Genomic DNA, 16952 nt, shown 5'->3' with positions numbered 1-16952 from the left:
ACTAGGGGCTAAAGAAACAAAACATTAGGCCTCACTGCAAGAGCTGATGATGGAGAGACCTTGAAATCTGAGCTATATTAGCAACTGTCAGAACATGATTCAACCTGAGAGAGAAAATAGCCTGCGAGCACGAGGTGCTGCGACTCCTGCTTGAAGAAGCGCATTTGAGATTAAAAGACGAGGGGAAGCCCTTAAATAAACCCAAAAGCACAGAAATGAACACTTTGTTATTGCATAAAACAAAACAAACCATCTGATATCTTGTTTAAAGCAGAAAAATAATAAGCAGAGAAAGACGTGTTTGGAAATTAGACCGCAAATAAATTTTTTTAGAAATTTAGAAAGTTGGTTAAAAACAACAATAGTCACTAACTAATGCATTAAATAATGATTTGTTTTCAGTGTGAGGAAGCATCAGATCCTGCTCCTTTGGCACAAATCAACAGTTGCTTTTTTGTGGTCTATAACAATCACATAGCCCTTCACAAAGCTTTTCTTCTCCTTGATGATATCTGATTTATTTGCTGCAATTAAAAGAAGACAAATCCAGTCATTTTTTCTTTTATGATTTATGGATTATTATATTTGACAGAAAAGCAGGAGCACAAATTATTTGACAGATTTGACAATGAAATGAAAATGACTCATCAATATGATTCGTCAATGTGATGAGGAAGAACCTTTAATAAGACTCTGGGAGATGTGATTTGAAGCGGCAGCTAGCATGGCAAGATTTATTTCAGTCACCACTATACCAGCTATGTATATTTGTCCTGGCACCCTGATGTGAAACTCAATTAGGCTTTCAGATGTTTGAAGATTGGATATATGATAAACAGGGCAGAGATGAATGTTTGCATAAGCCTCATGTTTTGACGAGAGAGAATGTGATGATTCAGTGAATATCAACATTATGTGATTATAAAGGGAAATAGGTCAAAGTGGAAAACTTATGATGTGCACTGTTACAATGTATATTGACCCAATTAGGTTATATTTAACCCAGCTTAGAGACATAGCGTTATATCTGATATACACAATAACTCGTCCATTCGTAAACAAAATCCTTACTAATTATTCTTTGGGAAGCTACTCAAATCTCTCTCTCTCTCTGTCTCTATACCTTATACCATCTACAAAGATGCTTAAAAGTCTCCTTTTTATTTAATAATGTGCATTTCATTCTAATAAAACAAACAGACAGCTGGTATTGGCAAAACTACATTGTCACAATGGATGGGTGTGTGTATGAATCTTTAGCCAATAATAAAGATCATGCTAACAAATCATCCACCACGCAACACAGAAAGGCTAAAGGTTGATCTTGAGCTCAGGTTCATGTCTGCACAGTGTCCATGTGGGTTTCCTTTTGGTTTTCTCCTAGCCAGTAAGTAGATTCCATCCATCCATCCATCCATCCATCCATCCATTTTCTGTACCACTTATCCTGCACAGGGTCACAGGAACCTGGAGTGTGTTGTGGTGGATGATTTGTTAGCATGACGTTTATTATCATGCCTACCGAAGCATTCAGGCCCTCACAACCAGAGTGTTGAACAGTTTCTTCCCTTAAGCCATCAGGCTCCTCAACACCCAGGACTGAACTGTATAAAAACTCTCTCTCTCTCTCTCTCTCTCTCTCACACACACACACACACACACACACACACTCTCACCTTATATTATTCATTATTTATTGCACTACCTCAACCCTTGTTAATATTTCACCCACTGCTATGTTTATGTTTATCTTTATCTCTATTTGGACTAACTACGCTGCTACTGCCGCCATATATATATATATATATATATATATATATATATATATATATATATATATATATATATATATATATGTTATTAGTTACCTCATTTTAGTTTATTTCATTTCATTTCATTGCACATGTTCTCTTTTTCGGCACTAAATGTCTTGTTTTTTTGTGTTGCTTTCTTGTACTTATTGTTTCTGCACTCTGTTTGCACCTAGTTACACACTTTGCACTTTATGTGGCTAAGACTAACTTATGTCATAGTTCTGTGTTGTTGTTTTTTGTGTTGAACTTTATGTTGTATCTTCATGTAGCACCAGGGTCCTGGAGAAACGTTGTTTCATTTCACTATGTACTGCGTCAGCTATATGTGGTTAAAATGACAATAAAAAAAAGTTTCTCAGACTCTATCCTAGGGGACTAACCCTAACCTTAACCCTAACCCTAACCCGCACACTGATTTACACAGTATGGATAATTGAGATCAGCCTACAACGCATGTCTTTGGACTGGGAGAGGAAATCCGAATACAACGAGGAAACCCCCGAAGCAAAGTGAAAACATGCGAACTCTGCAGAACTCAAAACAATAAATGAACTGGGTTATGACAAATTCGCCTGTGTGCGCTTGATGCCCTGAGATGAACTTGCAACCCTTCATCGCACAAAGGATAGACTCCAGGTGCAAAAATTAGTCTAAAACGGTTACAAGATGAAGAAATGAAATCATGTTAACAGCTAAATACAGGCGGCGAACTAATAGAAGATGCTCATGCGTCAGAATGAACCCTGGGTCAAACATTAGTTTGCGCCTTTCGTTTCTGCGAACAAAGCCACAGCTTCAGGGCATGCTGACATCCAACAAAGCTAAAAGAAGGTAACGTTACAGCCTTGGGAACAGAAAATAAATGTTCTTGTTTGCCTCAAAGCATGAGAAACTTGCAGGGCCCACTCCTCTACAAGAGAGTGCATGTTTCGAAAATGTGAAATGCTGACCTGGCTCGTCACATAATGGTGACACTCCTTGCTGATAGTCAGAGAGAAATTACACATGAAAGCGTTTCTGATTCGGACAAGTTGAAACAGCACTGTTTGCTGGAATTGAGTTTCATAAAAAACCCTATATAAAGCTTAAAAAATGTTTTTGGTCTCCTTAAAGCCTAACCGTACAGTGTCTTTGCTTATGCAAGACCTGGCAAGACTCTTCAGAAATATGAAGTATAATGCATTTTGCTCTTTCTTACATACTAGTAACATAGTAGTTAATTACACGTTTTACATAAACTTAAGGTGCTTCTGCTATAATCTGACATAACAATACATTCCATTCTCTGATATCTCTCCTTTTTACATAGCGATACATCTGGAGGAAGTGGGCCTTGATTGAAATGATAATTGTGGGGATTATGGAAGAATTGTTATAAATGACATGACAGACTCACCCCTAGCCCACCCAGTTACCTCAATACTTCATTTTGTGCAAGCTATTTCATGTTAGGGCTGACAAATTCACAGCCCTGTGAACTATTTGCTGTGAAAGTGTTGAAAGATAACAGAAAGTCTATAACTGTCTAATAAGCAGTGCCTCTAACTCTGAAAATAATGATACCCAAATCAATCATGACCTGGATTATGAGGGGGGAAAAAAACAACAAAAGCACAGCAACCATTCAGACGAATCCAGCATATGAAATTATACAACAAAGGTTTTTCTCTTTCCTGGTAAAAAAAAAAAGAAAAAATATAATGTTATTCATAAATAATAATTTAATAATAATAATAATTTTTTTTCTCTCCACAGCTTAAAAATGACCAGAAATTTTCCTCAAAAAACCTTAATTCCTGTACTTCATTTCTTTGAATGTGACTTATAAAGGGATCTAATGACTCCTAAGTCAGATATTTTGAAATCTAAAACTGAGTATATTGACCATTCAAAGAGATGGAAGAGGATAGAAAGTGTCTATAGGGAGTCTTTAGGGATATTATTACCAATATCAAAAAGTGTAAACTAAGATAAATCTAAAGATGGGTAAGAATACAAGCTGGAGATCCAAAACAGGCAGCTACAGAACCCCTGAAAAACCTGATTCGGAGTTTTTGGATTCAATTTGGATGTTTTAACGTTTTCATTTGGATGTCTTGGATCATGATGTACACTTTTTTAACTTCTGTTACTTGAGAAACGAAACTGCTTGGTATGCTTGCGAAATAATTGTATGGTGTCCAATTTGTTTGCCATTTATTACGCAATATTTCTCTCATTACCACGTTATGAAAAGACACATTTCAAATAAAACACATTTATAGCATATGAGTGAATATGCTTAACACAAAATACTTTGTGACTATCATTTCTTAAACATGCTATTCAAATAGACTTGATCATAAACTGTAGTTATATTTTACATCAATTATTGTCAAAATACATTGTATGTTCTTTTCTATTCATGAGCATGTGGATAAGCAGGTTCATATACAGTGGATTCCAAAAGTCTTAGACAAGAGAGAAATAATTTTTTCATTTATAACTGTAAATAAACAGAAAGTTTTCGGAATATACAAGAAGAAATCCAAAAAGGAAATATATTTATTATATTTATATTTATTATATATACATATATATATATATATATATATATATATATATATATATATATATATATATAATATTTATTATTATATTTATATTTTACATTATACAAGGAGAAATCAAAAAAGGAAATATTTCATATCTTCTGTGCTATTTCTGGTTCACTATTTAAATCTGATCAAAATTTGTGATACTGACCATGTTAACCCCTAACTTCCCTTCGGATGAAGCTTGTGTTCAGATGGCACCCTGATGGAGATTAGGTCAAACATGTGAAGTCCATTATATCTCAATTGCATGCAGTCACTAATTGGGGACACAAGACATTTTTCTTTCTTTAATTTCTAAGATTCTACCTAAGTTATTGCTGATGTTATCATTTGTCACTAAAGAGATTGTATTATAAGTAAGCTGCTTTATAATGCAATGCATTTGATCATCTTATACATCACTACATGTAACTACATGCATTTTGTCCAATACAATTTTTTACACATTCTGTACAAATATTTCTATTTCTCATTATTTGCTGTTTACTTCTTTTTATTTATTTATTTTTTATTTTATTTAAATGCACAGGAGGGCTAAGGAGGCATAGGTCAGGTGCACTTAACTACAAATTTCATAGAAATGTTCAAGTTATATACTGTATATGCACTGAGAATTTAAACTGAAATAAAATAAAATATAGATAGATAGACAGACAGACAGACAGACAGACAGACAGACAGACAGACAGACAGACAGACAGACAGATAGATAGATAGATAGATAGATAGATAGATAGATAGATAGATAGATAGATAGATAGATAGATGACCAAATGATCTGTAGTTGTGACCCCGAACAGGGAGCAGCTGAAAGAACAACATAGATAGATAGATAGATAGATAGATAGATAGATAGATAGATAGATAGATAGATAGATAGATAGATAGATGTGTCAAAATTATTCAGATAAATGTAAAAGCAAAAAATTTGTATTCAAGTCAAATAATTGCAATTTTTAAACATACTCAAGTATTTAAAGCTAAAAAGTAAAATGAAAATTCTGTTCATGTTCATATTTTCATGTGAATAGTAACTTTCACTTATATAACATTGTTAGAAAGATGATTTTTGTCTTAATGCAACTGTACCATTTTACCTGAAAACATCATTTTGTCTTATGAATAAGGCTTTAGTCTGTCAATAAATGAATCAGAATTCAAATATCATGAAAATAACCAATATTTTCCATTCTCTAAATTTGCTGAAATTGATGCTAGTCTAACCTGGAATTAGCAAAGAAAACATGTTGACTTCATTCAACATAGCCGGGTTAACATTAATATTTTAATATTAATATTAAAAGAGAAACTTACCTCAACGTGATTGTTCAAATGAGATGCTCATGCTTTCTGGGGAGGGAAACTAGGACAGACGGCTCATTTCAAACCTCTGTGTCTTATCTATAATCTAAAACACACACATATAGCTGTAACATTAACTACAGCAAGTATCATGAGAAGATCTCAGCAGAGGGGGAATTTGATTGGATGTGAAATGAAAAAATTTAATGGGAGCTGTTTCTACTGAGCACTTTATAGTACTTGGCTGGAAGACAACTCAGAATGAATAATAATGATAATAATAATAATAACTTTAAAAAATCTTTAAAGTAACAATGTACGAATCCTTAAACCGGTAAATAAATGCGATACATAACATGGTATTTCCAGGGTAGTTACACTGAGCCAAAAATGGCAGTGGAATAAGTATCTAACAGACATGATCAGACACAGAATATAAAAAATTACATTTTATAAATATATAAATCTAAATTCTAAAAATATAAATCTATATTCAATTATTTATATTTATATATTAAATGATCTATATTAAAAAAATCTATAAACTGCAAAACAAATAGAAGCAATCACATTAGAGCTATTTTTTTATAAATAGCATTATTTTTGATATTATACACCGTATATTGCATATATTATATATTACATAATATGCGTATGGTAGCTATCTGTAAAATATTAAACAAGTGTAACATCGAAGACAATTAGCACCTAACACAAAAACAGATTAAATGACCAGCCCAAGACAAAAAAAAACAGCGTTTGCTTGCACGAGGAAAGTGAAAGTATCGTGTTTATGACTCGGAGGGTGTGTTCACTTGTCTCAGGTGTCACCGCTGGCCTCTTTATAAAAGAGCATAATTTGCCGAGGTGAGCAGACTTCTGAAGACTATCCGTAATCTCTGTTCATTCCCTCCACTGAGCCAGGTAAATAGATTGCATTGCAATTACAGCAGAATCTAAATCTAATCTAAACTGCCGTGTAAGATTTTCTAATATTTCATTGTCGATTGCCGATGATTTATTGCATGCGAGATCAGTGTGAACTTACTCGATGGTTTTTATTTAATGAAATTTTAAAAAGAATACAAATATGATAAAGGTAAAGATTTTGTAAAAGTTTCTGATAAGAAATGCAAATAGGGTCACACTTGTTACTGAGAGTGAACTTTGAACTTTGGAAAGCATAATATATCTATGTGCTGTGTATATGTGTCATGTTATTATATACAGTGCATATGAATGCATGTTATCGAAACGTGCCTTTCAAACATTTACGGTATGATGCAAGGATACTGATTTATAAATGTTAATGCACATGGGACTTGTTGCATGTGGGATCGGTTATGCTTTATTGGCCCTTTCAGGAAGCATATTTAACTGTGATTTGTCCATGTGTTCTGGCAGAGAGACATCACCTTGAGCCATGCGATTCAACCTGCTGTTTTTCTTCGTCTTTCTCGGGGTCCTCTACCTCAGCCTGGCGCAAGGTAATCGCCCTGTGTCCTGTTATGGAAATGATATTAGGCTCAACTCTTCTTCACATGACTTTTATATGCATTGTAAAATAGCTCTTATGCAACTGGTTTATGTTTATTTCATATGAGTTTACAAATTTCTTCCTGAGTTTACTAGAGCTCTTGTTCATTTTATCAACACAGCTGGCGTTACGGGAAGTACTCTGAGGACAGATGTTCGATTTCATAGCTACTCAAGTATGTTTGTAAATCAAACATTCCGACTCTGTGACAAGCAGCACCTGCTACAAGCCGTGATCACAATTACGTTCATCACACTTCGTTTCAATCTTTTCCCCAAAAGAAAGAGGGATGATTGCGTACCTGATGTTCAGTTGTGATCTGTTGAGCGAATGGGAGTGTATTATTTGTTTCTGATTGCATTCGTTTCAACGTGTGAACAATATTTGTACAGTTCTACTAAATGCACAATGAGTGTTTTTATCTGAAAAGAAAAATCTGAAAGTTGATCTATTTTGACGTCAACGCCTTAACATAATCAACAGGACCACTGTGCTGTTATCACCATACTAGTAATCCTACTCACATAATCTTACCTAAAGTGTTGTGTGTGTGTGTGTGTGTGTGTGTTGCTGTAGGCTTGTATGAGGACTGCTGCCTTAGCTTTACAAAGGAGATTAAACCATCCGTCAAGAAAAGAGTGATTAGTTACAGAAGACAAGAGCAGGATGGAGGATGCAATCTTCCTGCGATAGTGTGAGTTAAAGGGAAATAATGTCATATACAGTAACATCAAACATGAGCAAACACAATTTGGGATTCGGGATTATTACAGCAATAAGATTTCACGAAAACAATACAAAAAAAAGGACTGAAAATAGAGCGTTAACGATGCCAATGGTCTTTATTTGCTCCTCAGATTCAAACTGAAGTCAGGCCGACAGTTCTGCGCCAGACCAGGGGATAAATGGGTGCAGGATCTCCTTATACAGACTGAGCACAAAAAAACACGGTAATAAAATGGTTTCGTGTCTCCTCATGGGAATTAGGCTTGATATGGGACAAGAAATTGTCCCAGGTATTAAAAGATACATGAATATTGAATATGAATATGCAGATTGTCATTGTGACTTTTTCTTTCATTCTCTACAGCAATAGACATCGTAAACACTAGCAGTGAGAACTGAAGAGCTCTAAGAAGACTTCTGTGTGCAGTTTGTGATCCAAGCATTATGGTTCCACCCACTATCTTAGATAAGCTTCGGTGTGCTGGCTACCCAGCATCCATTTCAGCCAGGATGCATCAGCCTTTTCAGTACTTCCTGTATGTTGCTGCTATCACTACCCTATACCCCCCATTGCCTATGGCTCAGTGCACAGGTCTGGCCATGCATGTACGAGCAAGAAGGATATACGACCTAGTTACTGAATGACAAAAAGCATCTATAAATGCTATAAACGCTTTTATGGCTAGCTTTCACAATGGTTATAATGCACACTATAATCGAAACATGGGTGGAACACTTTTGGACTCTAACCAAACATTTAGCCATTTCTTTATGAGGTTATAGAGTGTGTCTCACTTTAAAGGAACCGTTGAATGTGTATATTGTGCACTGTGTGATGTGTAAATAAACATTCTACTTTTATTCATTTCATATAGGTTAATTACTTTTACTTTATAAAATGATCAGCTATGTATTACTTTACAATTTGTTTCATTTTCAAGGATTATCTATAGGGACTAGCTACTTCAAGATAATAAAGTGAAAAGGTCATTACTTTGTACTGTTAGTTTACCTTCGAGGTATTATGTGTCACCTTTATTACTTTTTGGTACTTTCACTCTTGACAATCTATCCACTGAGAACTTTATTTTATTACAACAATAATCCTGTCAATGTATAATTATCGCTGACACACTTCTTTTTAATAATTTGATTCGTATTACTATCAGTGTCTGAATACGTTTTGCTTGCACTTTTTACGTGTGGTTAAAAGAAATACATCTTAGATACGTTAGCGTCATATCGGCCTTTTTCGATAGAGTTCCTGAAAGAGGCTAATTATCCATGTATCCGTGCATTTAATATGTTGTATCGTGCTATATCATCTCATGTGATTTAAACGTGATGATTTATGTGATGAAGCAATAAACAGTTAAATGTACCAGCGTATGTGATTATGTGCATGAGTCTGAAATTTACTAAAGGCTTGAGAGGAAAAGAAAGTGTATCTCACCTGCATGTGTAGGTGTGACTCAACACGCTGACTTATTTGCCCTAAACAGCAGGAAATATAAATATATATCAAAGTCCATCTCAGAGAAAATGTTTATTGCGACATCGGAGAAATGTACTGCTAATACAAAAGCAACAATCCAAGTATGATGGTCAGTGATATTTATACGTTCAGGGGTTGGCTGTATACACAATCTAGGCAAAGCTGATAAAGTTACAATTAATCGATCAGGAAATAAAAATGAAAAATAGAAAAATGGAACTCCCTAAGCAAATAGCAAATTATAAGAAAGAATAAACAAACACGCAGTCCTGCCTGTCTAAATCTAGGTCGGTTATTCATCATGCATATCGCCTATTGGAGTTTTCAAAACGAAAGTTTGCGTACACCTAGGCTCAAGTCATTTTGGGATAAATCAAGAGAAATCATGTTAGAACCTTTTCCAACCTGCAAATATTTTCCCACTCTTTCATGCAAAAAACACTTGTGTCTACTGTGTGTGTGTGTGTGTGTTTGTGGGCTCGAGCCAGGCCATTCAAGCTTTTCGGCTATTGATTGGGATGTATGCTTTGAGGTCTCTGTTCTACTATAAGGTGACATTTCTTTTCAACTTCTGCTTACAAGCAGACACCAAAAGGTGCTCTAAAATCAACCAGTATTTGTAGACATTCATGCTTCCCTCCACCTTCACAGCTCTGGCTGAAGAAAAGCACGATACTACCACCACCATGCTACACTGGGTATGGTGCTCTTCTGGTGATGGGCTTTTTTCATACTTTTTAGAACTGGTCTCAGTAGACCATATCTTTATCTCAGCACATGATTTAGGGTGATTTAGTTGAGCTTTTTGTGAGAAAGGGCTTCTTTGTTGCCACCCATCCCATAGCCTAGACATGTGAAGAAAATGTGAGATTGTTGTCACATGCAGGCATTAATCAGCACTTGTCAGAATTTCCTGCAGCTTCTTACATTTTGCCGCAGGTCTCTTGGCAGCCTCCATGTGTATTTTTTTTGTCATGTACTTTTAAAAACTTTTGAAGGGATATCTTGTTCTTGGCGATGTCGATGTGGTGCTCAGATCACTGATTTGCTGATGATGGACTTTATGGTATTCCATGGTAATATCCAATATTTTTCCATCTAATAAAATTCTTTTATACCCCTTTACTGATCGATAAGTTTCACTGTCCTGCTGGGAGACCCAGTTGTGACCAACTTTCTGGCTGATATCTTAAGGTGTTGCTTTAGTATTTCTAGACACTCAAACATCCTCACGATGCCACCTGTTGTCTGAAATGTGCCAGTCCTTATTTTTTTAGCACGACATGGTGCTGCCACCTCCATGCTTCACAGATGAAGTGATGTTCTCTGGATTAAAAGCCTAACCATTTTTCCTTCAGACACTTCAATTTTTGTATACTTTTGATAGAGAATCATCCTCCACAAGGCTAATTTGTTCAGTGCTGGGAGTTAATGTGTGCCTTGTTCCTGAATGTTGCTATGCCTGTTTGGTCCCAGGATTTTTATATTTGAATTCAATTGTTTGTACACATGCTTGTGCTACGCTTGGTTGTTTGGAAAGTGTGCCTAAGGAGGAACCAGACATGTGGTAGTCCATGATTTTTTCAGATATCTTGGCTTTTCAGAGTTGCTTGGATTTTCTCATGTAATTGAGGGCAAATTACTTCTGGATTCCTCCACACTGTTTAAAGAGTGATATTGTAAATGAAACCTGTTATTTTCAATTTTACTTATGCTGGGAACAATGTAGATGCCCTAACTTGCACAAGATATGCATGGTATCATGAAATATGTAGAGTTGTAAAAAACAGATCAATTGAATATTTTTAGTCTAGTTTTATGTAAACCTTTGGTCTCAGCCATGTATAAATGAGGTTCTTTTAACACATAAATGCCAGAGGCAAAGACAATTACCTGGATACCTTCTTTTGTTCATGATCATGCATGCTGAAACTGTCCATCACAGCCAAAAAGTGACATTTACAATAAATATTGTTTGATTCAGAACTTTTTCTCTGCATCAATGCTGGTTTTGAAATACAAAAAAAGCCTTGTTGTCATCTTGGGTTCATAGGACAGTAGATGCAAAAGTAATTAGTGTTCTGATTTGCCCCTAATAAATACTAAGGACGGAAAGAATCACTTAAACATCTATGTCACAATGTCTTGAGGCATCTGAGACTCTAACTGAAAGAGCATTTGGCAATGGCCACCATACTAAGAAAGCCAATATTTGGGACAGCAAATTAGCTTAGATGGAGGAAGCAGTCAGTGATAACAGCGTAAGTGGACGCCAAGGTCTTGCTGAATTCTGTGAATTCTGTGCAGCATGGGACTCAGTAGTAATGAATGAGACTCATTTAGTAGATCATACACTATATTGCCAAAAGTATTCGCTCACCTGCCTTGACTCGCATATGAACTTAAGTGACATCCCATTCCTAATCCATAGGGTTCAATATGACGTCGGTCCACCCTTTGCAGCTATAACAGCTTCAACTCTTCTGGGAAGGCTGTCCACAAGGTTTAGGAGTGTGTTTATGGGAATTTTTGACCATTCTTCCAGAAGCGCATTTGTGAGGTCACACACTGATGTTGGACGAGAAGGCCTGGCTCTCAGTCTCCGCTCTAATTCATCCCAAAGGTGTTCTATATTGGGTTGAGGTCAGGACTCTGTACAGGCCAGTCAAGTTCATCCACACCAGACTCTGTCATCCATGTCTTTATGGACCTTGCTTTGTGCACTGGTGCACAGTCATGTTGGAAGAGGAAGGGGCCAGCTCCAAACTGTTCCCACAAAGTTGGGAGCATGGAATTGTCCAAAATGTCTTGGTATGCTGAAGCATTCAGAGTTCCTTTCACTGGAACTAAGGGGCCAAGTCCAGCTCCTGAAAAACAACCCCACGCCATAATCCCCCCTCCACCAAACTTTACACTTGGCACAATGCAGTCAGACAAGTACCGTTCTCCTGGCAACCGCCAAACCCAGACTCGTCCATCAGATTGCCAGATGGAGAAGCACGATTTGTCACTCCAGAGAATGCGTCTCCACTGCTCTAGAGTCCAGTGGCGGCGTGCTTTACACCACTGCATCTGATGCTTTGCATTGCACTTGGTGATGTATGGCTTGGATGCAGCTGCTCGGCCATGGAAACCCATTCCTTGAAGCTCTCTGCGCACTGTTCTTGAGCTAATCTGAAGGCCACATGAAGTTTGGAGGTCTGTAGCGATTGACTCTGCAGAAAGTTGGCGACCTCTTCGCACTATGCACCTCAGCATCCGCTGACCCCGCTCCGTCAGTTTACATGGCCTACCACTTCGTGGCTGAGTTGCTGTCGTTCCCAAACACTTCCACGTTCTTATAATACAGCTGACAGTTGACTGTGGAATATTTAGGAGCGAGGAAATTTCACGACTGGATTTGTTGCACAGGTGGCATCCTATCACAGTTCTACGCTGGAATTCACTGAGCTCCTGAGAGCGACCCATTCTTTCACAAATGCTTGTAAAAAACAGTCTGCATGCCTAGGTGCTTGATTTTATACACCTGTGGCCATGGAAGTGATTGGAACACCTGATTCTGATTATTTGGATGGGTGAGAGAATACTTTTGGCAATATAGTGTATATACAGTATAATCTACTCCATACTATATAAATATAATATAATGTATAACCCACACGTATCATATAAATATAATTTTGATGTATTCATTGATAGAGACCTCAAAGCACTTTTGTGCGTCAGTCTGTATAACGGCGTCTGCCAAATGACAGAAATGTAAATGAAATGTCCATTTAAAAGACATTCCTGGTCCAATGCACCCTGTTCTAATGGACTGTCCAGTTTCTCTGGGAGAACCCCAATTGCCAATGTGTTGTCTTGGAGTTCTTGAGTCCTTGCCAAACCTTTAAAATGAGATACCAATTTTGGGTGCAGAATCACCGGTCACATCATCACACACATCACACAATGCCGTTTATTTACAGTTGTCCATATGCAGAGGTTTATGATAAAGCTTCAGATGCCACTCACTAAAACAAAAAAAAGCATGAATTGAACTAAAATAAAAGTTTCCTCAGAACTTTTCAGCACTACAACATATGCAAAATACTTAACGCCTTTATCAGAAAGTGGTAGGGACACATCCCCAGGGATGTTTTTGTACTAGAATTATGTTTTGGTCTAGGGTCCATATCATTTACTAGACCAAAGTGCAATAATGTGTTTTACATAGTGCCTGAGCCTAATCTCTTTAATCTGTAAGCTTGTCTTCACGTGTAAAGAAGTACAAAAGCCAAGCAGTATTGTTTGCTTTAGAGGACATGGGAAATCACATACTGTCACTGCATTTGGACTTGATTCAAAGTTCAAGATCAAGAAACTGTTTACAACCAATCCCATGCTTACTGGCAATGTGGTTCTCGTTTTTAAGCTCAATTGAGTGTGTATGTATACACAGTCGACTTGTGTTGCAGTTTGCAAGAAAGTGCACGCCTGAGCATGGCGCTCATAGTTTTGGGCAGTAGGTAATTTGACAAGGTTCCATGTCTTTTTCGTTTCCCGGATGGAGCGTAGCGGAGCCAAGGCATGTTAGCTCACATAGTATCTCAGCACTTGCACACTTTAAGAATTGGCTTCCTCAGTGATTAATGCCTTCCTGTTCCTACTATTTGCTAACCATCATACCTTAAGGGCAAACATGAGGATTCAACTGTGAAGATTACAGTTACTGTGGCTGAATTGCAACTTGCTAGGCTGGACGCATGATGTTTTAACATTTGACTGAGTCACTGAGGGCCAAATTGAGGACACGGCCTTTTCCTGTCAGCCTAATCACATTTACACATTTGAGTGTTTACTTTGGGTCAAAGCATCTGCCAAATGGCTATATTTATATATGTAGCCAGTCAGGCTAAACCAATCAGTTCCTTTCGCATTTATTTCCTCTGATATGGCTGTTGAAAATCTATCCATGGGTATGATAACAGCTAGCATTACACTACATATTCATTCATCATCTAAATGATCTTCACATAACAAAAGACTGACTTCCAGTGGAAAGTTTGATTTCGCTGTCAGAGATTGTGCGTTCATTTTCTCATCCATTTTTTGCTGACTACTGGATGAAAAAAGCTTCTATAGGAACAAAATTACAGGGATAGCTGATTATTAGTGACTCCTACCTATAATGTAAATATATTTTCTCATAAATCCTGTTGCAATTAATGTAGGTTAGAGTTTATGGTGATATTTATGTATTATATTTAAGTAATATTGTAGTATGTAGTATTACATTTACATTTTTATGTATTATGTGAATTGAGGCTTGAGCTGATTTGAGCAAACGGAAAAGTGTGTTATTGCACACGCTAACCTCTACATGCAATCTTTTCGCAAATGTCCATTTCATTCCCTTCTTAACAGCCTAATCAGTGTATACCAATCCTGCATTATGAGCAGTGACAGGTGAAGTGAATAACACTGATGATCTCCTCATCATGGCACCTGTTAGTGGGTGGGATATATTAGGCAGCAAGTGAACATTTTGTCCTCAAAGTTGATGTGTTAGAAGCAGGAAAAATGGACAAGTGTAAGGATTTGAGCGAGTTTGACAAGGGCCAAATTGTGATGGCTAGACCACTGGATCAGAGCATCTCCAAAACTGCAGCTCTTGTGGGGTGTTCCCTGTCTGCAGTGGTCAGTATCTATCAAAAGTGGTCCAAGGAAGGAACAGTGGTGAACCGGCGACAGGGTCATAGGTGGCCAAGGCTCATTGATGCACGTGGGGAGTGAAGACTGGCCCGTGTGATCCGATCCAACAGACGAGCTACTGTTGCTCAAATTGCTGAAGACGTTAATGCTGGTTCTGATAGAAAGGTGTCAGAATACACAGTGCATGACGGGTCAGGGCTGTTCTGGCATCAAAATAGGGACCAACACAACATTAGGTTATAATGTTATGCCTGATCTGTGTATATCTACCTTGTACAAGAAAAAGAACTAGGAATTAAAAGTTATTGTACCCATGCAGTACGTAGTTATATTGCATGTATTGCACAACACTGGTTCTACTGTTTGAAGGAATTCAGTGTCGGTTTCAAATGAATTATGGGCCTCAGTTTATTTCATCAGGTTCCCATTATATAAGCATACAAATAAAGTGATCGGGTATCAAGGCACACGATGTGCCTTGTCAAATCCTTGTTCATTCCTCAGAATTTACTGGATTATGATTAGAATTACATTCTCACAAAACCTAACAAGTTTGATAAGACATGCATGCTTTCATAAGAGCTCCTTACTGAAAGCCTGTCTGGACAGTGAGAGATCATTGAGTGTCACTGAAAGTGTGGGCTCAGGGCTATGCCAGATATGCAACACAAATTCAACAGAAGCCAAGCTCTCAGTACCTTACTCAGCACTCAGTTTTCTGGGAAAGCTGTAAATAATCATGGCAGGAAGAGTAGAAGTTTTTAGAGGCAGGGGGAGTAAAGCATTGCTTCTGGGTGTACTACAAAATCAAGCTAGGCTCTCGGGTAATTCATAGTTTTAAGGTTATTTATTATGTGCAAATTTTATTATGTATGATTAATAAAATAAAAATGTATGTACGAATTGTGCCATGAATTCTGGCATTTGTATACTTGGGTTATCGCACAAAGCATGCCATGAAACTGTCACTGAATATTATTGATAACAGGCAATAAATTCGTCTTTAACAAACTAGTTCAAAAACATGTCTATATTCAAATATAGTTTTGTCATTTCCACAAATGTTATAACTGACATAATTATAAATAAATAAATAAATAAATAAATAAATAAATAAATAAATAAAAAAAATCCAAATAAAAGTGACAGTTTTTATGGAGGGAAAAAATAAATATTTCCTCCTAAAGATCATCCAAATGGCCCTACATGGTCAAAAGTGTCATATATTCCTACAATTGTAGGGAAATGAACTACCACAGGTCCTGGAGAAACGTTGTTTCATTTCACTATGTACTGCGTCAGCTATATGTGGTTGAATTGACAATAAAGCTTCTTGAATCTTGAATCACTTACTTACTTACTCGGACAGGAGGAAGAGTACAGACAGCTGATACAGGACTTCGTTGCATGGTGTGACATTAACCATCTGCACCTCAACACTACAAAGACCAGGGAGATGGTGGTGGACTTTAGGAGGCCCAGGCCTCAACCTGAGCCTGTTACTATCAACAGGGACTGTGTGGAATTTGTCAAGACCTACAAGTACCTTGGAGTACAGCTGGATGAAAGACTGATCAGACTGTTGTGGCGAGTGCCCTCTTCTATGCGGCAGTGTGCTGGGGAGGCAGCAAAAAGAAGAAGGACGCCTCACGTCTGGACAAGCTGGTGAGGAAGGCGAGCTCGATTGTAGGCTCAGAACTGGACAGCCTGATATCAGTGGCAGAGAAGAGGGTGCTGAGCAGGCTCCTGTCCATCATGGACAATCCACTGCATCCACTGTACAACAT

General features: G+C 37.2%; 1 protein-coding gene across 2 annotated transcripts; it reads left to right on the top strand.

The window, feature by feature from the left end:
- Positions 1-6508: 6508 nt before the first annotated feature.
- ccl25a (chemokine (C-C motif) ligand 25a) lies at positions 6509-8846 on the top strand. 2 transcript variants are annotated; one of them, XM_058417937.1, is made up of 6 exons: positions 6509-6637; positions 7118-7200; positions 7372-7425; positions 7827-7944; positions 8108-8200; positions 8341-8846. In XM_058417937.1, exons 2-6 carry the CDS (start codon positions 7137-7139, stop codon positions 8360-8362), a joined length of 351 nt encoding a protein of 116 aa, XP_058273920.1. In that variant the 5' UTR covers positions 6509-6637; positions 7118-7136; the 3' UTR covers positions 8363-8846. The 2 variants fall into 2 exon arrangements, with proteins under 2 accessions (XP_058273920.1, XP_058273922.1); XM_058417939.1 differs by lacking the exon at positions 7372-7425.
- The last annotated feature ends 8106 nt before the right edge of the window (positions 8847-16952 follow it).

This window comes from Hemibagrus wyckioides, linkage group LG20 (assembly GCF_019097595.1).
Source record: "Hemibagrus wyckioides isolate EC202008001 linkage group LG20, SWU_Hwy_1.0, whole genome shotgun sequence".
Taxonomy (NCBI): Eukaryota; Metazoa; Chordata; class Actinopteri; order Siluriformes; family Bagridae; genus Hemibagrus; species Hemibagrus wyckioides.
This window is presented reverse-complemented; position numbering and strand designations above follow the sequence as displayed.